General features: G+C 39.9%; 1 protein-coding gene across 1 annotated transcript in view; it reads right to left on the bottom strand.

The window, feature by feature from the left end:
* The window catches only part of ntrk3b (neurotrophic tyrosine kinase, receptor, type 3b), a 124,456-nt gene that overhangs the window by 83,592 nt on the left and 16,292 nt on the right, over positions 1–24,572 (bottom strand). Inside the window, exons 2-3 of the mRNA XM_018763149.2 lie at positions 15,911–15,985; positions 14,040–14,111 (exon numbers count right to left, since the gene is read on the bottom strand). Of these exons, the coding sequence (XP_018618665.1) occupies positions 14,040–14,111; positions 15,911–15,985 (147 nt within the window). The remainder of the gene's footprint in view (positions 1–14,039; positions 14,112–15,910; positions 15,986–24,572) is intronic.

Genomic DNA, 24,572 nt, shown 5'->3' with positions numbered 1-24,572 from the left:
CTCAGGTGTAGACCGCACATTAAAACATATTTCTTCACCAAATATGTCAAAATAGACAATCTGCGCAACGTAACATCAACAAGAAAGGAGTTTTGCTTTACAGAATCTTTGAACTATTTATTCATCTATACGTACTGGAAATAAAATTGAAATTAATACAATTGTTCTGGAGCCTATTTAGGTCTTAGATGAACAGAGAAAAAAGTGAGATGAGAAGGTAGTACAGCAAATAAAGGTACAGGCTTATAGCTAAAAAGATTCAAGACCCAAACTGGACCCTACTGTTGTATTACCCAGCTGGGTACACAAAATTACAGCTTAAAAAACTGTGTAAGTCACTTTGGATGAATGTAATTATCTATAATTTCACATAACTTGATATCAGAGAAGAGTACTGTTGTGTCAACATTTCATGTGTTAATTAATATTCAGCATCTGACTTTTATGTGTTGCTGGGGCATTTAGCTCATTTTGATTTATTACAGACTTTCTGCAATCCATTTACAAAAAATAAACTCAGTTTTGTACAGAAGGGTGAAATGTTCAAAAAGTGACAGCGAACTTGAAACAACACAGCCGGAGCATCCTTGTGACAAATGACACGAGCATAAACTCTTTAAATTGCTGTGATTTACAAAACGCTCCCATCAGACGAGTGTAACAAGTTTCTGCAAACCTAAAACATGCAGTGCTGTGCAATTTTCAAGCAAAACCTTTCCTGATTGCCACTCATCTGCCCCACAACCCACTGGCAGTGATTTTTATGGAACAAGCCTGCACTGAGTGCAAACTGAATGAAGATGATGCAGAGAGGAGGCTAGGGTCCGCTTTAAGAAATAAATGTGACAGATCATATCAACATATCTCTCACTTTTCTTTAGAGAAACTTGGGGGGGGGGACGACATGAAAAAACCCCATTGAACAAAAATATTAAAAAACAGCTTACTACAGTGTACTTGCATTTGGCTTTGCTCAGCAGGGCTTCCTTCCTGACCTGGCTTTGCTAATATTTCCTGTATTTAAAGGGGAAAAATGCCATTTATTCTTTTATTATGCACTGCTGTGCACCACTGACAAAAACTGTTCGCTGTGTGTCATATCTCTCATCTTCTCGTCCCTGATACCGCTTAGTGCTAATCGCTTCTCCCTAAATGTTAAAAGGCACTGATCATGTCAGCAAAGCTCTCCGCGCCTGACACTGCTGCCTCACAATGGAGAAGGTAGAGGACCCTAATGAGCAAAGGGCCGCTGTCGGTCCCATACAACCCGAGTCGACTGATGGGCGCTGCCACGCTAGCGCGCCTCGCTTCACCACCTGGGCCTGCCATCTCGACTTGTTTTGACGAGGTTCCCTCAAGCAGCAGGAACAGGACAGATGGCGTGGCAAGGCATCATGGGTGACAGGAATGGGGCAAGGCTGAGCTTATTGGTGAATTCCCGGAAGTGCGAATTCGCTTTGCCCAGGCAAGGAGCATCGGGTCCAAATTGTTCATTTTTCCCGCAAAGTGGCTCACTCAAGTGTTCTACTAGTCAGAGAGCTAAGTGGGAGTGACTCAAAGCAGATAATTCGCAGCTAAGTGCATGTAGACATAGACATTTCCAGAAGTGACCTCTTTGTGAACAGAGACGTAAAAAAAATCTGTGTACTTCTGGTTTTCCATCGTATTAATTAAGCCTTTACATCTGTAAAATTATGCACTTCACAGACACCAAAAGGGGCTCGCATTCAAGAAGACATCCGGGGTTGAGGTTCTTACAATACAGATCTCAAAAAACTAGTATAATCTCTGAGTGAGTTCATTGTTTTCTCACTGAGATGAGACTCGACTAAAATGCTTTAAAACTGGAGACCTGGGGGCTAGAAGGTGGTTAAGATTAAGTAAAACTCAAGCTCAAACATCAAAGATTACACAATGCTTATCATTGTACAACGATCAGTTAACCTCCTGCCAGTAGAGAACATGACTTAATGACATTCCCGAAAAGTGTAATTTGTTTGTGTTGCCAGACAAGAGTTGTGATCAAGTTCTTAAGTAGTGTGTTCGCATGTTTTTTCCATGTTATGTGAAGAGGTAGGATTTTTAGATACGTGCAAATAAGTGCTGCCCAGTGATGTAATACCTGTGTTCTATTGCTTTGCTTGGTTTTTAAATAATCGATTGTTAGCGATTTATCAACAGTTCTGATGAGGTTTGGAACTGGAGGGTGAATTCTGTTGCTCTTACACCTATTAGTAGAAATACACAAATTGAGCTATACTTTAGTTATATTTAAATTCCTGGGTTTTGTTGAATCTTTGATGTATGAATCATAAAGACACTCTTGTCACTCCTTAGCACACATCTTTAGGCAAAGAAAAGTGCCATTTTATATATCACTATGCTTTCTATTTGAGGAATTCAGATCTAATGCTTCATTTCTCACCTTTTTCCCCTTTGAGGTTGTGTTAGATAAACTTCTTTAATGTTAAAAAAGTGGCAAATGACGGAATATTGAAAGAGGTAGAAGCAAAGAAACTGGATGAAAAAAGCGGGGCATGTGTTCTCACAGACACACGGGCTTCAGTCAAATGCAATTTCTGCTATCTCTTCTGCTAACATGTGAATAAAGAGGCAACCTCTGTCGAAAGGTTCGCTTCAGACTGAAAGAGCCTTTTGAGCGCTATATTTTATTCCGCAATTTCTTAATGAAAATGTTTCACCCAGATCATTAGCAGGACAGATTTAATCATGGCCTGAGCGGAGGAGGGGTTGGCATTAAATCCGTACATGGAAAAGTATTTAGATTATCAAAATCCCAGCACAGAGGAAGCCGGGCTCCCTCGGACCCTCGGCGCATTAGGCCCACTAATCTCCCGGGTTTCACACACATTAACAGATATTACCCTATATTTCACCGGACACTGTTATTACACTGTCATTAGAAAGTTGAAATATATACGTGAAGCCAAGTCACGATTACAACCAGCCATAATACAGTCCATTCGTGAGGCTGAGCGTCTGATGGGAGGCTGAACAAGGCCTCGGAATACGGAGCGGACAGGGCCGGAAACCCGATGCTTGTTCAGACAGCTTTGCCGGAGACGTGTCTCATTGTCATGGTAAAATGAATCTCACAAACGCATCTCCATTCCGCCAAAAAAAGGAGAACGGCAGCTAACATGACGGACCGGTGCAGAAACTGAGAAAATGGCGACATGAAAGAGAATTAAATGTTATTCAAGTACCGGGCAACCCTGAATAGATGCAACGCGCATAAAAAGCAAGCTTCAAAAACAGTGGGACACTACTCTGCGCGGTCCCTCAACCGCTAAAAAAAAAAAACAAAAGAAAGTCTCTCCCCATGTTGTGCTCCCAGCACTACCACAGATAGCAGCACAAGAGGAGGACATTGTAGCAGAGATAGGTTTTCCTCAAGTAAAAAAAAAAAAAAGAAAAAACAAACGTAAAGAGAGTGTCTGTGTCCAGAGGAGGAATAGTAAATGGCAACCTGGGAATGGAGTCTTTCTCTCTTTTTAACAGACGTGCATCTCGCTGTGCGCAGTGACTGACAGCACTGTGTGCACGATCCCCGGCGGTGTGTACACAAAGTGTCAGCTCAGGCCGGGCAGCTGTCTGTCAACACCAAAAGCCCCCCAATAGAGGAGGAACGAGAGGGAGCTGCCGAGCACGGATCCTCGGCGCTGATAAATTGCAGCCCAACCTGTCTGACCTGCAGCGGCTATGTACGCTCACAGTCCTCGAGTCTGCGGGGGAGGTGATCCTGCCTCTGACGGATGGGCCTGGGCCTTCACACCTGACACATGCTCTCCTTTGATGTTCAAATAAAAATAAAAGTGGTTGTGTGTTTGGGGGGCTGGGGGCAGGCAGACACTGACAGCAATTTCAACCAAAGAGAAACCCTCTAAACATTAAAAGAGACCCATTTCATCGTTTATATCTCGGTTCTCGTGCTTCCTGCGACCTATATGATACAGAGAATAGAGTGAGGACAGAAAACAGGGGCTGCAGCCACTCCTGGAATTTACACAACGGGTTTACTTAATGGTTGTAAGTATTTGCTTTTGGTGAGAAATTATTGATCCATACCCAGGTTAACAGCGGCCTAGTCTGCTTCATCTGAGAAGACACACTCTGCATCCTCATCCACGGGCAATACAAGGAAAACTGGGATGTCATTAGTGTATAGCTTCCTTCCTTCCTTCCTTCCTTCCTTCCTTCCTTCCTTCCTTCCTTTCTTCTTGCAGCGTGTCTCAGGCGCACACAAAATCGAATGTCAACCTCAGTTAATATTGCTAGGAAAAAGCCTTCACTTTCAGTCAGGGCAAGTAAATTCTGAAATTATATATTTGTTTTATTTTTTTATTTTCATTTGTTAACTGTACCCAAAGACAGTTTATCCACTGGTACAGCTTGACATTACACTTGATCTGATGAGGCTATGTATCCCCAAGGAGCTATAGAAGGGAACATTTCCAGACCCATGCAACCTTCACGCTAAAAGTCCATGTCCTCTCCGAACCCCCTTTTTTTTTTGGCATAAATCCAGCTATAGGTATCATTTAAAGTGCAAATAGGTGCAATTTCCCGCTCTGTAGATTACCGAGATCTTTCTTGGATCATTCACAAATCTTCTATCGCCCACCTCTGGATGTCTGATTTTCTACCTACAGTAATAACAGCTCCTTTTGGTTAAGCCTTCAGGAAGCTCATTACTACCATGACTTCGGGAGGGGAAATCTCCGTAGGACCAAAAAGAATTTACCCAGGAGAAGAGCTGGTGAGGATCTAGGAAGGAGACAGCAATCAAAAACAAAGATTTAAGCAAGGAGGAAAGAACTAGGGACATGTGAAAGAAACAATAGTGCTAGAGAGCATTGACAAGGGAGCAAAGGTCAAAACCCATTAAATAAATAAAAAATTTTATCATGAAGAGTTTTCAGACAAGAAGAGTGAAGACTTCAAAACTGAGCAATGACTTTAATTACTGCTAACCATTCTTCAGGCTTTCTGGTTCATGGCAGATCACAGAGAGGGTGCAGAAGAACCTGTTGCTCTAGATACTGTCCCTGCTGGTTGGCAGTGCTTATGACAGAACTTATCAAACAACAACACATTTCGCCACAAATATAGTAACACATAGCAGCACACCTATTGAGGACCGCCTCCCACAAACACAAAATCCAAGTGCTACTTGTATATGGTATTGAAGTCTGATAAATCATAATATGTCCAACCAGTGTTCAAGTCTAGATTAATTCGAGAAAATGCAGCCTTCTACTGATGGCCTTCAATAATGTCATATGTTGTATCTCACAGGTTTTGAAAAGAGTCAGATTTATACCACAGCTGTATTACTCACACTGACAGATTCTGTTCAGTAACTCTGATTTAGTCATTTTTTATGACTGAATTGCAGATCATCCAAGTTGTTAGTTATATTTTTTAAAAATTAATTATTTCAACAAAAGTGAGAGGGCTGTGGTGGCGCAGTGGGTTTGACCGGATCCAGTGGGTCTGGGGTTTGAGTTCTGCTTGGGGTGCCTTGTGACGGACTGGCGTCCCATCCTGGGTGTGTCCCCTCCCCTCTAGCCCTACTGCGACCCTGCTTGGAACAAGTGGTGTGTGTGTTTTTTAACAATTCAGAGAATGACTGGCAGCTAAAGACTAAAAAATCCAAACCTTGAAGCTGCGCTGAGTCACAGAATGACAGCTCTAATTGTTGGACCAATGACTGCAATTGTGATTATAATTTTAATCATTTAGGTCTCTTGTCTGCCTCTGCAAATTGCAAAAACAGTTCTTAGTTTGGGTGCTTGTAATTAAAGCAAAGGACTGCACAAATTCTTTGATTCCTCACGGCCGCATTCGGCAGTTAACGGCAGGACTAACCCAGATCACGTGCTACAGCCCGGCTCATTTGGACTGAGTGGAAACACAAACGAGCCTTTGGAGCTCCCCGATGGACCTGGCCAGAGCTATGGAGAACACAGAGCAGGGATTGAGAGGGCTGTTGGCCAGGGGCCTTTGGCCCGGCAGCTGTGATCTCTCAGTGGTTTCTGCTTCATCATTTTGCAGGTACTCCTCTCCCACCGAGCACCAGCGTGCCCACCCTCCGGGCCCACTTCTCTCTCCTCCGGAGAACTCCCTCGTCTCACAGCTGTCAAATATCCATGTGACACGCAGCTAACAAAGGAGCCAATTAGTGCCAGCTCTCATGGCAAGGACGTGTGTTTGTAGTTTTTATTTTTTTTTCTTCTGACAGCTTTTGTAGTTTTATTTATTTATTTATTTAGGACATCTTTCAACAGTGCCTTGGTGTAAGAGCACGGAGGACAAGCAACACCCTTCATTCCCTCTTACATTTCAATACAATCACATTTTATTTTAAAAATGCATGCCACACCTGCACACATTTTTGGCTTGTTGAGCTGAGGCTCGTTTTCACAGTGGTGTTCTGGCCCTCAGAAGAGGCTGTATATGAAATTGCAAGTTTCCCTTGATGGCAGGAAAATTGTTCCAGTTTAGATTTCTATGTATGTGAAAAACATATTCTGAAAGAAGGTATCTTATAAAATATTTCTTTCTGAAAATTGACTGTTGACCTAGAGGACAGGGTTCGTTAACGTTAGCAAAATGACTAAACAAAATATGTGTTTAAAATGATCAATAAATCGATAGCATTATGAATACAAGAAGCATACAAATAGAAAAATTATTCTGGAAATCAGAAAGAGTATTTCATATCATAGATAGGACACACTGTAGAAACACCCCATTTCCAGAGGATCGTATAGTGCCCAGAGCTCCTGCTGTACACAGATTTGTAGAGCATCCATGTATTATAAGTATTATTGCTTTGTCTCCCTCATCCTTGGTCTTATCGCACAGTTCTTGATAAAGCACAGTCTATGTAACACTCCCAATATTCACTATCTTTGTACTCGCCCTATACTTCTAACATCTTGTTGTGAGTCTACCTCTTGCTTTTTTTTTGTCCAGGTCCACGCTAGCACATTACATTTATCCCTCCCTCACACACGGAAACAAATTGCCAAAACTCATATCAAAATCAAAAACCCAGAGCCCGTTGAGCTACCTGTAAACTCACTTGTGGTGGCTGTGTCTACATTTGTCTCTGCTTCAGTTACTCAGACCTCTCCCGTTGCCAGCAGCTGTCATGTGTCTATTTGCATACATTTGAATTAGCGTGGGGGAGATGTGTGTACTGCGTGCCATCATTCATCACAGTTTTATTTAAACTGTCAGTTTTAATTGTTGTTATCAAGCCCAGTCACACATCGCACGTGTTTACCTAGGTCACAAACAAAGCAGATTAATGTGCTTGTGCATGGGGGCGGAGGCAGCACTCCAGGCACCAGGACTGCCGTTTTGGTCGGAATAAAATGAATATCATGAGGTGGCTTGTGGGTGGCAAACTTAATAAATAATGGAGGCAGTACTATAACAAGTTTGGGGGGACTTTAAATCATCCCACATTCTTTGGTTCCCTAGCTCTACACCCTTGCTAGTGCACAATAAGCTTCGGCGCAGTATAGAGCGCAAAATCAGAAACAACCTGCGGCGTGGGAGAACAATATGAGATAGGCAAGGACCAGATAACCTTTATTTTTTTCCCACATAGTAACGGCGGCCGCCAACGCGACGGGCTCTGCGGCACTAGCCCTGCGCCCACGCGGCCCGGCACACACGGCGCGCACGGCGCACACAGAGAGCTCATCAGCGCACTGACGTTGTTACATCATCCAGGCTCTCAGGCAGCCAAAGCAGAATGGGACTTTAGCAACAGAGGGTGTGCAAAAAAACACGTCCAGTGACACATCCCCCACCAGTGTGCACACTTCCTGTGTTCCCATCCTGCCATTTCAGATCCGTGATTCATTTCAGATCAAGCGGTGAAGGCAGCTGACACTTATAAAGGGGAACATTAAGGTCTTGCCTACTGAAACCAAGAGCACAAGCTATTAGTAGCTTGATGTCATGCCAAAATTCGTAAAATATAAAAAAATCTAATGAATATTCATTACAAATATGGGTTGTGACTGGGATAAGCGCCTTTATATGGGTATTGTTAACCTGGTGGACAGAAAACGCAAACAAGAGAGTCTAATATCTGTTCAATGTTTCTGTATCCCGCTATATGTTTATCAAAGTATCACATATGGTTCGTCCTGTGATCATGGGCATTTTTTAGAAATGTATTAATTTTATCAGGCAGACCTCAGACAGATGGATTCTCCTACTTCATCTCTGTAGTAGGAGCTTTGAGTATGAATATGAAGGTTCACATCAGTGAATCAGAATCAAAATATTACAATCAGAATGACACAATGTATAATTAAGAATAGTAGCACATCACTGCCCAGTGGATGTTTCTCTGTCAAAAATGTTACATATAAAAAATATGAAATGGTCCATTCATGGACAATGATATGTGGTAGCAGTATGCTGGGGGGCATGGTGGCGCAGTGGGTTTGACTGGGTCCTGCTCTCCTAGGTCTGGGGCTTGAGTCCCGCTTGGGGTGCCTCGTGACGGACTGGCGTCCTGTCCTGGGTGTGTCCCCTCCCTCTCCGGCCTTACGCCCTGTGTTGCCGGGTTAGGCTCCGGTTTGCCGTAACCCCGCTTGGGTCAAGCGGTTTCAGATAATGTGTATGTGAGTATGCCCCAGGCCTTTCAGTGTAATATTGTCTTGCAGGCATGGTTATAGAGTCACCGTGAATAAGGTGGTGTGCCATTATTTGACCATAAAGACTTTTACCTCAGCAAAATGGTTCAGGAGGGAATTAGCTAGGTGGTAACCGTGAGTCTGCTTTCTGTGAAGCAACAGAGCAGTACTCTGCTGTAGCTCCTTTATATGTAATATAGCATATACTGTAGTAATATACTAATGTACCATATAATTTTATGTATTCACATATCAGTAATAGACACATTCATCCCATAGCTTTTAATCCAATTTCCCTTACTCAAAAAAATGTTTTAAAAGGCCTGTGACAGTGAACTAGACTACTCATTTGGGGAAATGACAAGAACTAGAGACCTCAGCAGCAGTGACTTATACCCTCACAGACATCACTTTGATCAGGAAACACATCAGTGCAGCTGAAATGGAAATGAGGACTTTGGGTCGTTGGCTATGGGTTGAGCTTTCAGCACAGGACATCACCTTCTAATAGTCACACAAGGTCCAAACAAGAGATAGAAGCAGCATCTTCTGACACAACTCACCAAGAAAAGTACACTGGAAGTTGGCAGTTTTTTATTATTAAGTTAAGTTATATTTTTCTTTTAAATCAACCTCAAATACGGACGCTGTTGAAAAGGGCACAGTCTGACAGGACCGCAGGCGACACTTTTTCCGCCACTTTTTCTGTGTTGAGTAAGGGAAGGTTGTCATAAAGAAATTGTTGCTGGTCTCAGAAATGGCCTATGACACAACCTTCGCACTCAGCTGTGATACATTTCAGATTCACACTTATCAAGATCCAAAGTTGTACAAAAGTTCCTTCCAGTGAAACAGTAAGGGAAAACTGTTCTGAAACCATTTTCGCTTGGTCTGGCTCAGCCAGTTTTCAAATTGTTTTTATGCAGAATATGGGAAATACCATGCATTAAAAGATGGAAAGATCACATCAACATGAAAAATATATATATTTTTCTGTTTACCTATAGAAACATATGAAGCTTTAGTTTCTGCAAAAACTACGATTCTCACGTGTGTTTGATATTTTGTTCACCAAATCCATGAGAGGATTTCTTTTGAAGAGGGAGCAAACAAACAGCTCAAGGTCCGCCGACTGTCCTCCTCATAGATCGCACTTTGTGTATCAATTTGGTAAACAACTAGCAACAAGGAAAGCGATCCATTCTTTCCATTTGTTATCTGGGAACCAGCATTATGTGGGTTAAATAACATTTTGTTTCGTTATGGAAGCGATCTATCAAATTTATAACTATACACTGATTCCCATCACTAAGAGGAAATCATAGTTACAAGCAAATTCAGAAACAGTGGCCACTTGTGTCAACCTTTTTTACACAAGGAACACAATCTAAAGATGCACAGATCTGAATCATAGTGTAATTATTTCCAGTTCAAGTCTCAGGTGAGTTTTGCTATTGTACGCTAGAGAAAAATACTGAGTGGCTGCAATAAAAAAAATATCCATAAGTAAGGAGTGTAAAAGCTGTGTAAGTCACGGTTATTTAGTGAATCTAAAGTGTGAGATCTCAGCACAGGATAAATGATAACATTGCATCAGTGGCTTGACTAATGTTAGGCCACAGAACACAAACAAACCTTCCAGACATGAAAAGGACCCAACAATGGTGATATCAGCCTGACATCTTAATGCAGGAAATGACTGAACTGTTTTCGTCATTTAGAGGTAACCTCATGTAATTTAGAATCCAACAACAAAGTCTTTTAATCTATGTCTGTCAATGGCAGATATAATTCTTTTTCTTGCAAGAAAAAGAGCTATTTTATAATTCATTGTATAAGCTGGAAAACACGCTACAAGAATACTGGTGAAATAAATGACTTCTGGGAGAGCGAAATGTGCGCATGTACAGAGCTTTCCCAGATGCACAGAAAAGAGAGTCACCGATGCAAATTTACACAGCAATTTGCTTCGAAACAAAAAGGTCAGGGCTCTCTTACCACTTTGTCACCTTTCCTAAAAGGGTTCCATGGATTATTGTCACTCGTGTTATGCCAGTTTCAACAAAAATACACATACAGTAACAATAAGGTAAAGAATGAAGCGGATGAAGAGAAACAACATAAAGAATGAAAGAGATATAAATAACTTAAGAAGCTGTAACACAGCTGCTCATCTGTAGAGGACAAAAGTAATGAGAATAACAACTCGGAATCTAAGGGACGTAAGCTACAAAATACAAGTTCTGGGACGTGGATCTTGTGAAGGACGTTTTTTGGGCAATGGGAGATAGGTAGAATCATGTACTGTGTTCTCGTGTTGTCCGCACTAAAACACATATTCTCCCATTTTTACAGAGGATTTCTTTTTTAATCAGGTTTAATTTCGGTTTCACATATGAACCCTTTAATTTAGTCTAAAACATGTTCAAGTACTACTTATTTCACTAATCCAAAAGTAACCTTGGTATTGAAGGAGGAATCATGCCCACGAGTCAGTGTGATAATGACATTTTGGAGCAGAAAGATATAATGAGATTTAATGAGAAACACTTTTTTAGACCCCCCTTGAGAAATGACCTTTACAGTTCCCTTGTGACAACGGTCCCAAAGAGCTATGGGGTGTCATTCAGGCTTGACTTTTTATATGAATATCTTTGACTATCAAATTAAAACTTTTTGCCCTTTTCAGAAGTCTCACGTTAGCAAAGAGATCAGAGTATGATTCTTGCTCAGGTTGTCCTATATATGTATATCTATTATATCCAGTTATCCATTATTGTCCAATGCAAAGTCACAGAGCTTCAGAAGTTATCCGGGAAGCATGGGGGTGAGGCAGGGTACACCCTGGGTAAGATGGAAGTCCAACACAGGGCAGCTACACATGTATATTTACTCACCTGTACACGCACAACGTGAAATTTAGAGCAAATAATCAATGTGAAACACACCTTTGGAACATATGCACAATATGCAAAGTCCACACAGACTGAGCTATATTAAAACCCACTTTACAACCCACCCAAGAACATTTCACGTTATGCCTTAGCAAGCATCTAAATGTTGTTCTTTAAACTGAATTTACAAGCTATTTGCACCTTACATGAATTTCATATTTATATTTATTTATTTAGCAGGCACTTTTCTCCAAAGTGATTTCCAATGAACTCTATGTAGTGTTACCAGTCCACACACCTTATTCACCAAGGTGACTAACATTTATTCAGTTAGCTGATGCTTTTCTCCAAAGTAACTTACCAAATGTAACAATTATTTACCCATTTATACAGCCAGGTAACTTTACTGGAGCAAATTAGGGTGAGTACCTTGATCAAGGGTACTACAGTCAAAAGTGAAGATCAAACCTGCAAACTTTGGAGGCAAAGTCAACAGCTTTAACCACTACACTACCAGCTGTTCCACTGCTAGACACACTACTTATAATGGGTCACTCATCCATGCATCAGTGGAACACACTCTCTCTGTCACTCACACGCTATATTTTTTTGACTATATTTACTTTTACTTACTTACTATATTAAACCCAGAGGACTGTGTACAGAAAACAGACTAACAATGTGCTGCTTTTTGAACTGACAAATGATGCTTCAAATCAGGCATCAAAAAAATATTCCTTTATAATGTACAATGCAGAAAAACACTGTGTTGCACTCTTTCTGATGTAGATAAGCAGAAATTGTGCTAGATTGTGACTGAAGCAGAAGAGCAGAATTAAACAGGTCACATTGCACAGTGTGTTTGCATTTATACCATCAGCCAAGCTGCCTGGGGGCTCACCTCCCTTAGGGCTCACCTGCTAGCTTCCTAGAATGTCCCTTTCCTTCACTGTTTAGCCACAAACACATCACCAGTCAAGTATATCTAATGTGTCTCATGGATCTCTAAACTCTGATAGGGTGAACTATGCAAGGTTTGGTGAAATCTGCTTCACAACCACAGGACAAGGAGACACTAAAGGATCAAAAAGAAACACACTTCTGAACAGCCGCCCCCATACACACTCTATCCCTACAGTAACTTTTCTGACGCTCCTTGCTTAAAAATCCCGAAAAGTCAGGAATCCTATGGTGGAAGGAGGGATTTTTCTATGATACTGTTGCCCCTGGCATGCTCAGGGGAAATGCTGTCAGCATAGACGTATCTGGAAGCTTTGCATTATGCAATTTTGGTATGCCAGTGTAGATTTCCAGTAAATGGTGTGTTGCATTCCATTACATCCACATTATTTTGTTAAAATCTACCGCAGGTAGAGGTATAGGTCATTTTTCACAGGTATATAGTTAGATCTTCGATTACTGGCAGATTTATAATACAACACTGGCTCCTCTCTTAAAAAAAATAGAAGCCACTACATGCTGTTTTCTTCAACTGCAATGCACCATGTACTCCTGATATAGGAGTAAATCCTTTGTAATCGTCATGATTCAACACTCATCAAGACATCTGATTTAACCACAATTAGCATGACCATCTGACCTGTTTGTGACTGAAATGAAAGCACCCACTTAATTACTTGTTCCTTCAATTCATTATATATTGATGAGCTGTGTTTGTTTGCCTAGCTCTCTCTGTGGTCATATAAAGTGTTGATTCCCAGTGCTTCATAAGTCATAAATGTGATGAGAGGCAGCTCTACCTAGTCTGTAATGGGGTGCTCAGACTGCCAATAGTTTTTCTCAGGTAACAGTCAGCAATTCATTTTTCTTCTGTGTTTACTCAAGGAATATTGGGGAATAGCAGACTGTCATATTGAAAGACCAGGCTTTGTTAAGAAAATTACCCCTTCTCCTTGCCCTGTTTTTGCAGCTTTGCAGTTCTCTTTCTGCTATAAGTACATTTGCATATTCAGCACAAAGAAAACTTTCAATATGTCACTTTGCCGTTCGCATAGCAGAAAAGTAAGAATTACGTTATTACAGCAAAACAACACTTCTGTAAGTTATTTTCACCATGCATCTATATTGCTCTGCAGTGAAAGATAGAGTCAAGACTGGAAATATCAATATATTCCAAACAATAGCACCATAATACTAAAAGGCATAGCAAAAGAACGCTTTGATTTCCAGACTTCTTACCAATTTTTGGAACTACATAAACAACTGAACTGACATGTTCAGGTCAGTTAGTTAATAAGATTAAGCTTATGCTAAATAATAGGTAGAGACTTCATCTCAATAAACACATGTTATATTTCAGAGACGCAATGTTGAGTGTATTCTGTTACCAGCACGGTACACAATTCCAGTGAAGTTGACCTGGTTCCTGGTGGTGAAAGCAGATTAGTTTTTACTAATATTGCTTTAATGATATTACAACCAAGAGGCACACACTCACATGTAGCGCAGGTGGGGGTTCTGGGCAAATGCGCGCGGTTGGATCACACGGAGGTTGCAGTTCATAATAGTCCTGAAAGAGACACAAGCACACATGAAGGGGTTAAGTAGAGCGCTCCTTTCCCTTGGACAGTAACTACCTTTAAAGCAAATTAATGAAACATAATTCACTGGTTTTTGTCAATTATTACTTTAATACAATGTGCTGGCATTAGCCTTAACAAAGAAAGCTATCAATATAGTGTTTTGCTAAAAAGTTAATTTCGTAAAGACATGAATTTATTACTGCACCAGGAGCAGATATTTACTGAAAAGAAACATGAAAAATACTATAATTATTATCTGACTTGTATAATATAATATAACAGTATTTTATAATAATAAGATACAGTTTAAGACACACCCTCTTAAATGGAGAAATATAACAGGTGGAGTCGTTTACTTTTAATAGATTAACAAATTTGGACAGCCTAGATCTGCCCGTTAGATAATAAATTATCCAACTAGTAGCAATATTTGAGCATATGAAAGTACTGCAAAGTGATCTAACTTGTCATTTCCCGAGTATATCATTAGAGCGAGAATATTCCGAAAAACCAACTCCGTTCTGTCTTTATTTTCACAGACAGCTTGAAGCAATCATTTACGCTGAATACATCATTTATATTTCTTTCTTCAGAAGAGTTTTGTTCGAAAAATGTAGGTCATTGAAATTACACTCACATTTGTCATTTATAAAGAACTCCTGGGTGATGGTCATTTGTGGGGGGGGAAATTTTGCTTCTATATGAAAAATGGCACGTTGCCCAGAGAAAGAAAATTTCCACAAATGTTGGTGCAACACCAGATTCTCTCATCCTTACATTAATATTCAAATATTACTTTCAGAGGGATTTGTGTGGTTACATGCTGCTAACCTTCAGTGACCCTCATCAAAGCCACAGTATCCTGGAGTTACAGACGTTTTGAAGCGCAGGCAGAAAGGCGACTTAAAACAGGGCAGGTGATGGAGAGATGGTGATGGGAAAAATGCTAATTTTGATTGAACTTGGCCTCTCTGATGAAGGAGTTATAGCAGAATCAGGGCCACGCACATCATACCAAGTAAGGAGAAGGGCTGCTTTCGCTGAGCACAAAGTGTGGGCTTGTCGTGGGAAAGCTGGGGATGGCAAAGGCGTGGGTGGCTCCAAGGGAGAACTTATCACAGCATTTAAAGATGCTTATTTTAACAGTTTGGGGGAGGGTGGGGGTGCCATAATAACATTTCCTGGCTGCGTTTTCAGCACTATTTGATCAGGGTAAAACATGCCATGGGGAGGTGTCTGGTTGTGCCTGACTTGAGAATATTAAAAGCTTGTCTGTGAATCAGCTTGTGCATAAATGAGTATGACCATGAACTACTAAGTGGTGACTGGTTACCCTTAGAATGGGACTGTGGGATTTGATATATTATTTGATATAGTGTGTGAGTGACACAGAGAGAGTGTGTCACTCACACACTATATCAAATAATATATAATGAGTGACCCATTGTAAGTAGTGTACCTAACAGTGTAAGTCACCTTGGTGAATAAGGTGTGTGGGCTGGTAACACTACATAGAGATAATTGGAAGTCACTTTGGAGAAAAGTGTCTGCCAAATAAATAAATGTAAATGCAAATGTAATATTGAATCATAATGAGAACAACCTTTAACTGTTATGTTTCTCCCACATATTAATGTTGCGAATTAGCTCTGGCTTTTTGTACGCTTGGTAGGAAACCGGTTAGTGTGTTCTGTGAGGTGATGGAAGGTGTGTCCTGTTTCTCGCCAGTATGATTCCCACACATCTTCCCTTTAGGGGGAGTTTCATTTTGCCAGTCAACACTCACAGCCTCTGAAGTCCAGTATACAGCTCCATGTCCACATCTTTCAGGGTCTGCAGTCCTGTCCAGTTTTCTATATGTCTGAAACAGAAAAAGAAATAACATTTGGAATCCTTAGAGAAATGAGCAGACAAGGTGGGTAGATTTTTGTAGCCATCATTTTAGGGAATTGTGCACATTTAAATTTAAGATATCTGAATAACAGTTACACACACACACACACTGTCTGAAACCACTAGCCCCAAGCAGGGTCACAGCAGGCCAGAACCTGACCCAGCAACACAGGGTGCAAGGTTGGAGGGGGAGGGGACACGCCCAGGACAGGACGCCAGTCCATCACAAGGCATCCCAAGCGGGACTTGAACCCCAGACCCACTGGAGAGCAGGACCCACTCAAGCCCGCTGCACCACCGCGCCCCCCTATGGCAGTCACAAACTATAATAATTCAATATAAAACTAATTACCATCAATTTTGTAGAAACAGTTACAGAATTGTTTTGCTATGTTTGATGGACAAAGCAAGGCCTTTCTTTGAGACAAAACTGAGAAACTATGTAATTTTTCCGTACTTTTTGTTCTATTTTTAAATGTTCAACGAATCTGCTGTGAATTCTATGGAAAAGTTATGTAAAACAAAAGATAAAGTAGCATGGCTCCATTTTCGTGTTAGACCTGCACGCCCGGCTCAGGACAATCTCTGTGACAGTCTGCTCTTCATGAGCATATATCTTCTAAAGATTAAAAAAAAAAAAAAACCTGGGGAAACATTTTATCTTGAATACAAAAAGGTTTTGAACTAGCATCAGTGATTGTTTAGCTGCAAACATACCAGTTCATCTTATTCAAAACTCGCTGAAACAAGTGATTTTCCATTCTGGATTGATCCCAAAGACCTTCTTTGAAGGCACAATGTGTCAAATCAATGTCAGCAACTCCCCATGTCAAAACACGTGTACTTTATATTTGGGAAATGTCAGGGTAATTAAGGTTGAGATTGCCTATTCAAAAGTCATCCATCATCTGTCAAGTAAAACAAAAAGATCCAGGACAGATTTAAGAGGTGCTAGATTGAAAAGATTGAAAAATATGCTCATTCTGGGTTTGGCAAACAAAGAAATCAGTCCTCTGAGCTTTCCTTGGATACAGCAGAAACATTAAGTTGGTTGAATGCGGCTTTAATGCTGTATTTCCATTTTACTGAAGGCAGTGGCCCATTAAAGAATAAGGTTGTTTTTTCTCCCTCCTGACTGCTAAGGAGACTGTATTATGAATGAGGAGCAGAACAATTAACACAGAGCCATTAAAAAACTAAATACAAGGAGCATCACGGGCCGTTGATTTACAACACAACAGTGGGCCCAGAGTGTCTAGTAATCCGATGCTCACAACCATGAGCCTCGAGTGCAAATTGAGAGATTCAACTGCTATTCCTACCCAAAGGTCCAAGGCAAGAAATTACGACTGAAAGGTCTCATAAAATATATCTGGGATAATGAATACATCGAAAACTGATGATAGCAAGTCTTTGTCGTTCCACGGATAGAGTACAATGCAGCTGCATTTTACATGCCTTTAATTTACAAGGTGCCAGCTACAAAAATGCATCAGAGTACATTGCTATTGCAGAATGTATCTAGGTACAGTATAGTTATATACAGAAATTTATAGTGTATAATTACGCATAATGGTATTCTTTTCTTTTTTTTGTTTAAATTTATTAATATTTATAATATATTTCACATAAACATGTTTATCATTGTACGTACTATTATACTGTTTTATGTGTGTGAAAGTTTATGGTATCATTTCCCAGAAGATTTACATGGTGAACCAGGCTTTACGGTGTGTGTTAAACCCTGTGTAAGTTGCAACTACACTGCAGAAGAGGGAGTGGAGAAAATGTATCAGCTGATTCCATCACATTCACTATGTTTCTATGTCATTTGTGGTCTTTCCAAATACTCTGCAAAGAAATTAAATCTGCCCTGTTTGTGTGAAACCTGCTGATATGCAGTAGCTGACTTCCAGCTGGAAGTGTCTGTTGGTGAATGCAGCAGGTGAGTTCACGGGAAAACAGCTGCCGCACATCTCCATCTGCCATTTAACTCTGTCAGACTGTGAAAAGCTTTAATATTTCAAAGTACTCGCACAGATAATAGAAGTTATTCATAAAGTCAAAAGAATGTGTTCCAAATCACTCATGGTTACCTTCCTTTCCTTTAAATCAAAACCGTTTACAGACAAACAGCTGAAAAACGTGCATTTCAGCTCATAAAACTGCAACAGGCCTGCGTCCATTACCATGCTCAGATTCTGAAGGGTTGGAAATTGTCTTAAAATATCTAGGAACCAGAAACTTGTGAAATTCCTTGCTTTGAATTAGGTAACTTGATTGTGAGAAAGCGGAGATTGTATTAATAAAGTCCAAAACCAATAACCATTACTCCTCCGTCACACACACCCACATAAAAGACTTTTCAGTCTTTGGTATACTGTCTTTCAGCAGCCGACAATTAAAGTCACTTCCTAAAATTTGAGGATTAGATTACGGATCACAATGTATTTTACAACATATCGTCCCTAAACTCCATAAAAGCTCGCCTCAGCTAAGAGTTCGAAATTTCAGCTCGATACACAATTTAACATGACGTTTGAACACAGCAGAAAATGAAACTGACAAAGTGGAACAACTGAGAGTCAGAAGAAGTGTGGGACTGTACAAATCAATACCCAGAGAGATAAAAAATGAAGGCGAATAAAATTCCAATTGATTGCTAAGCTCATTTCAGACCTCATGCAGCCATTTCTCTGGAGACTAATTGACCAATGGACTAATTGACCAACTGATCAATTGACCGTCTAAATGGCCTGTAATGAGAAGCCAGGGCTCGGGAGAGACCCGAACGCAGCCGAACAGCCACGCGTCCTCCTTCTACAGTGTGCAGGCGGAAGGCTGCAAACGCAGGCCTTTTACATCTCCTCCAAACCCCGTCAACTGCAACCCTCAGCCCCTCTGTTTGTAGCAACTCAAAGATAGTGTACCAGAAACCCAGCAGGGACTGACAACTTGGAGTTTTCAGCTTTCATCATTTGCAAACTTAACAAACAGATGTTATAATTTAATTCCTGCTTTCGGCAAAATATTTTTTTTTTCTTTGGGAAATTTTGTGATTCTTAAGTGTCTTATTTGTCACTAGACAGGAACAGTTAACACACAGCATGCCTTAGAAACAAGTAGGTGGATCAAAAAGCCCATGACTGAGATGCCTTCACTGTAATCCCCCCCCCCCCAGCTACGAGCAGCAGTGGTTGGTGTGATGTTTAAATAATGTACCAGGAGGAGCAAACATGCACACTTACTGTAATTGTGAAAATACATAAAAACATACAAATAAAAGCCAAATATGTACAGGATGTGTACAAAATATTAGAAACAATGTACCAAATACTGAAAGTTATTGAACTGAATGAATTATTTCCACATGATGGCCACACATCCAATTACACATTTCGCCATTATGTTGATAGACAATGTAGCCGAAGGCATTATTTTAGTTCCTACAGAACAATTAATCTACACATATTGTTGTTATTATTCATCTACTAATGATAAGCGCTTGCTCTGTTGCAGGGTTACAGTGGTCCAGAGCCTATAAGCTTAAGACAGCAATCTATCCTTGGGTAGCCTAACATACATGCGTTCACATTTACTCACACAGTCACACAGCGTGAGAAGTTTAGAGCAACCAACCCACCTGAAACACATGTCTTTGGGCTTTGGAAGGAGCCAAGAGCACCTGGAGGAGACTCAAGTAGTTCGCATGAGGGAAATGCAAATTACACACAGACTGAACAGGGACTGAACCTTATGTCCGGTCGAAAAGTTCAGGCACTGTACGGGAGCTGTGCTGTATGCTGCGCATTTAGTACTATTGTTCATGTTTTGTGCAAATTATTATATGTTTTTGTGGCCTTTTTTATACAAGTGGATTGTATCAAGTGGGGAAAAACACCAGTTTTCATACATTTACAGAATGGTTTTAATTGAGGCTTTAATTGATGTTTTAATTGAGGGCAGGTCAGAGAAGTGCCAATTCAATTATGTGGTAATATCAGTCACCATTGTTTTTTGGTTTTAAAATTGTGCTATTAAGCATCTGTTCATACCTATGGAATATGCTGTCATATGCCTCTCAGGATCCTTGATTCTTAGGTTGCTGGCTATATTAAATCGTTTTAGTTTTTGAGACCAATGCACTGCGCTTCGGACCCTACAACTTGGACTTCTTCAGAATTTATCAGCGATCTAATGTGGCTTTAGAAACTATTAAAGAGCTGAATGTCTGATTTCTGTTACAGTATATCCAACACATATTTGTAGTTACAATTCAGTGTAATATAACTCAGCTGTGCAGATGTCTCTGGAATTTTCATTTAGTTCCTTCAAAGTTAGTTTTTTTTCAGTTAGTGATACTATTATTTCAGGCATTATCATACTTGAATCATAAAAATAGCTGATATATTTTAACAGTATGAATCTGAACAGTGTCCTTTCCTCTAATTTTGCTGGGATCATAGTAACTGATAAAGATGTGCCCAATAAATGATTTATAATTTTATGCACCGTAGCAGGAAAACTTTCAGCAATAGTGGAGAGAAGATACATCCACTATTTCCGAAATGTGTTGCAATCAAGCTCATAGCTGTGGATCTGTGCTTCGACATGTGAATTATTAAGGCTTGTTTTGGGTGCCCTATATTGACAGTCCACAAGGGCCTGTCAGCAAATGACATCAAAGTCATAGATAGCTAATCTCTCCGAGTTTTCATACTTTGTCCTCAGTGTGAGAAGAGACTGCTGTATGCAGAGCACAATGTATGTTTTGTCTACACATTTCATATAATGTCAGATTCAGGAAATTTTCAGAACATCATTTATTTTGTTTTTCTCAAACTTGTGCAACCAACAATTACTCTTCATGTTCCTGCCGCATATTGTAAATTTTTACTATGTAGATTCTCCCTAAGTTTACAGAACATTTGTCAAGTATGCATGGATGAGGACAAGGGTTCATGTTCAGTCTGACACATTCACCCAGTGTCTGATAATAACTGAACAACTCTGGCGCCAGCTGCTGTGGCCCTGCCTTTTCTGTTACCAGAAGCCGACTTGCGTTTGCCGAGGTTGATGATTGTGACAAGTGACAGGTCCATTATACAGCTCTGTGCAATGCCAGTGCTTCCGTGCAAGTGCCGACCCAACCATGAGGAAGGATCGTCTCAGCAGCAAGTTAATCCTTCCAGAGCCTAGACCTGATTCTAAAGTGCCATTGGGCATTTTAGGAAAAGGCACTGCTGCAGAACACTGAATGAGCACAGGCACCGCGGTTGGTAGGGATGGGTTTGCAGCAGTGTGTTTTCACAAAACGTACAGTGGTTCATCGGGTTTTGGCACGTACGGCTCCCTCTACAACTACTGCGATGCCAAATTAAAACTGACTTTTCCCTTTAGACTCGCAACTGGAGCTCAAGAGGTTAATGTGCACATATTCCAAATGCGTAGAACAAATTCTATGCAAAATTGGGAGTAAATGCATATGCCTGTATTTCAATTGATCAGAAGCACCAGGAAGAACTCAAATAAATATAACCATAGATTCTTGCTTTTATCTGTTTATTAGCAATGGCTATAGGTTATAACTATCATGCAAGTCCATACACTTCCACTTTCCATAACTTTGGTAAAAGCTTGCTTCATCAATGCATCAAATTTTCTACGTCTGCTAATTTGTATCGCATTACGTACTTTTTCAGCAAACTCTAATCTGGCATCTCTAGTCGTCATTTTGTTGAGAGTTATGCTGCTTAGACTGTAGTCTCTATAAGCCTGATGTCTTTGTAAGTCTTCTGCAACCAGCAGATTTTGATGCCCTCACCCTGCAGCACAAAAGGTTGTTACCAGTTTTACTGACATTTGCTTAAGGTTTTTCTACACAGCTTCAGATATTTTTCAGTCCTCGAAGGCAGATGTTTTCCCTGGCTAACCTGACCACATCAGATTTTTGCATCTATAATTACAACAGTGATAGCTCTCGGTTTCAAGATATACATATTTTCATTTTGCCATATATGACTGTTTACTATAGTTCAAACTGAAGTCTTTTCTCCTATCACCGTTCAGAATGGATTACTTTCGTTTAGAACCGACTTCTCTATTTTATACATCTAGAACCACAAAATGCAAACACCAAACAACTCTAGCAGATCCTTTTGTATTGTCACCCAAAACGTCTGTAAGAAGTAAGACTGTCAGGCGGTTTTGGCAATACTTAAAAACACTGATAATCTGCTTTATTGACAGTATAGGATTAAATTAAATCCACAATTACTACTAAAGCATTAACACCAAGTATCTTTTTTCTTACATTAGTTATATAACTTCATTTAGACCTCTTCATGTCTTCCAAAAAAAAGTCAAACAACTCAATTATGCAACCACTTTTTTACCTTAAAAACAGACTTTTTACTATAATAGAAAAATATTATTTGTGCAATTAATTTGTACACAGTTAAAGTGAAATATAGCACTTTCTAATAACTTCCAGAAGGGTGTCCAGATACTTCAGAATTCATTGCAATTATCATGCAAATCAAATATCATTAATTTTTTTTTAATAATTTAATGCTACTCAACATACATGTTGCAATACTTATATGCAGTGATGCACATGTTAATGATAGCCTGTCAGTAAGGATGTGTCTCTTCTATCCATTTACAGCTGAGCATCATGACCAATGTCCTTGTGTCACAGCAAGCATCTAAAATGAGTCCAACATGAGAACAAACGGTTTGATGATCTGACTGGTGCTTTTGTCACAAATCTCACTCCAAACAGGGAACTGCTAAAGACATCTGAGAGTCTCAGACCCCAGATATTTCAAAGAAGCCTGTCAGAACATGGGGGTATTGATTTTTCGCTGGAGTTTCAGTGGTGCAAGTGCAATATTTTTATAGGTTTTTCCTTTTTGTTGTTACTCTGCCTGATGTACTATGCTTTTGATTATATCAGACAGTCTGGGTAAAAGGTCCAAATGACACACTTTTCCACTTTCCCCTTTGATTAGATATGTATTAAAATGCCATGTCTGATCACATCAGTAAAGCAAATGTCCTTAATTATTATACAGTGGAAATATAAAACTGCATGGAACACGTCACAAGATATACTAATAGTAAATAACATGGAGATTTTTTTATCACTAAATAGAGATTCACACTGTCAATAAGACTACCCAAATAGCTGTCATGGAAACCTGACATTCTGCTGAATGCTAAAAGATCTTTCACATAGAAAAATTATAAACAATACTGGTATTTCCAGGAAACTTGCAACCCTGTTTTAAATGTTTACAATCTATCACAATTTATGTCTACAACAACATTTTGTTCTGCCTTTTTAAATGATGGAAATATCTTAGAAGAAAATAAGGAAGATTTTGTAATAGAGGTAAAACAAATTTTAAAAAAATATTAAATTATTTGGGGTACTTGCATGCAGGAATGAAAAAAAAAAACTCTACCTCTGCATCGTTTCTGGGTCCCAACATAAAAATCACGTCACTAAAATGCAAGAGTACATCTGCTTCAAAAGTGTAGATTTGATCTGAGATAGAAATGTCAACCCTATGGTCCAACAGGCCATTCTTTCATTTTTCAGAAGTAATAAATGATCATAATGAATAGCAGATAGCAGACATTAACTCCAGAAATACTTCTTAGAAAATGTATTTGTAGGTACAGGTCTTCTAATTTTTTTCATGCAAGCTGTTCTTCAGACCTTGCCCGCGCACTGGTTATTTCAATTAAATAAATGATCATATCATGCTGGAACACAGCCAGATGTACCATACAGCATGCATATTTTGACAAACACTCAAACGATCTTCAAAGACTTCCATTAGGAAGAAGCGATAAACAGTTTTGCTAGAAAACCTCAGGACTGATTCTGCATCTCTCCTAGGGCTCGGAGCTCAAAAACATTAGGTTTACAGCTATGAGAATGATTGTCAGGACTCTTACACACCATTTTTTTCATTTCCCCTTTCATCAATAATTTTGAAAAGCTCTGCTTCCTGGATTCGGTTTTAGATTCACATCAGACACACCAAGAGGGAATGCATGAATTTCTAAATGATTATGTGCAAGAGAAGTGGAAGATTAACTTTTCCTTTATTGTTGTTTGCATATAAGTAAAAAGTTGCGTATTTTCAGCAGTGGATCACTGTTTTAAAATATTAAAACACTTTAACAGCACTTGGCAAGACAGTTTGCCAAAAAGTGTACCACACACATTATAGGTGCAAAACAATTACAGCATGAACAACATAATGTTAATACTAAGTCAAAACATTTGTCATTGCAATACAATATTGTTGGAGTTGATGGTGAGCCTCTGGGATTCTGTAGGTGTAAAATGTTAGACACTATACTGTGTTCTTGCCTTTTTGCAGGAACTGGTGGGTTGGGGCCCGCTAGCTATTGATGGTGTGGGATAGACAGAAATCCTTTTGTGGATGTGAGTGGTTACCTTGGTTACCTCTCATCAGCTGAAAAAATATGCAGCTCAAATCTCACTGTTGCTTGCACCATCATCTGTGGCACTTCAT

Source organism: Scleropages formosus, chromosome 11, assembly GCF_900964775.1.
Source record: "Scleropages formosus chromosome 11, fSclFor1.1, whole genome shotgun sequence".
NCBI classification, from domain to species: Eukaryota; Metazoa; Chordata; class Actinopteri; order Osteoglossiformes; family Osteoglossidae; genus Scleropages; species Scleropages formosus.
This window is presented reverse-complemented; position numbering and strand designations above follow the sequence as displayed.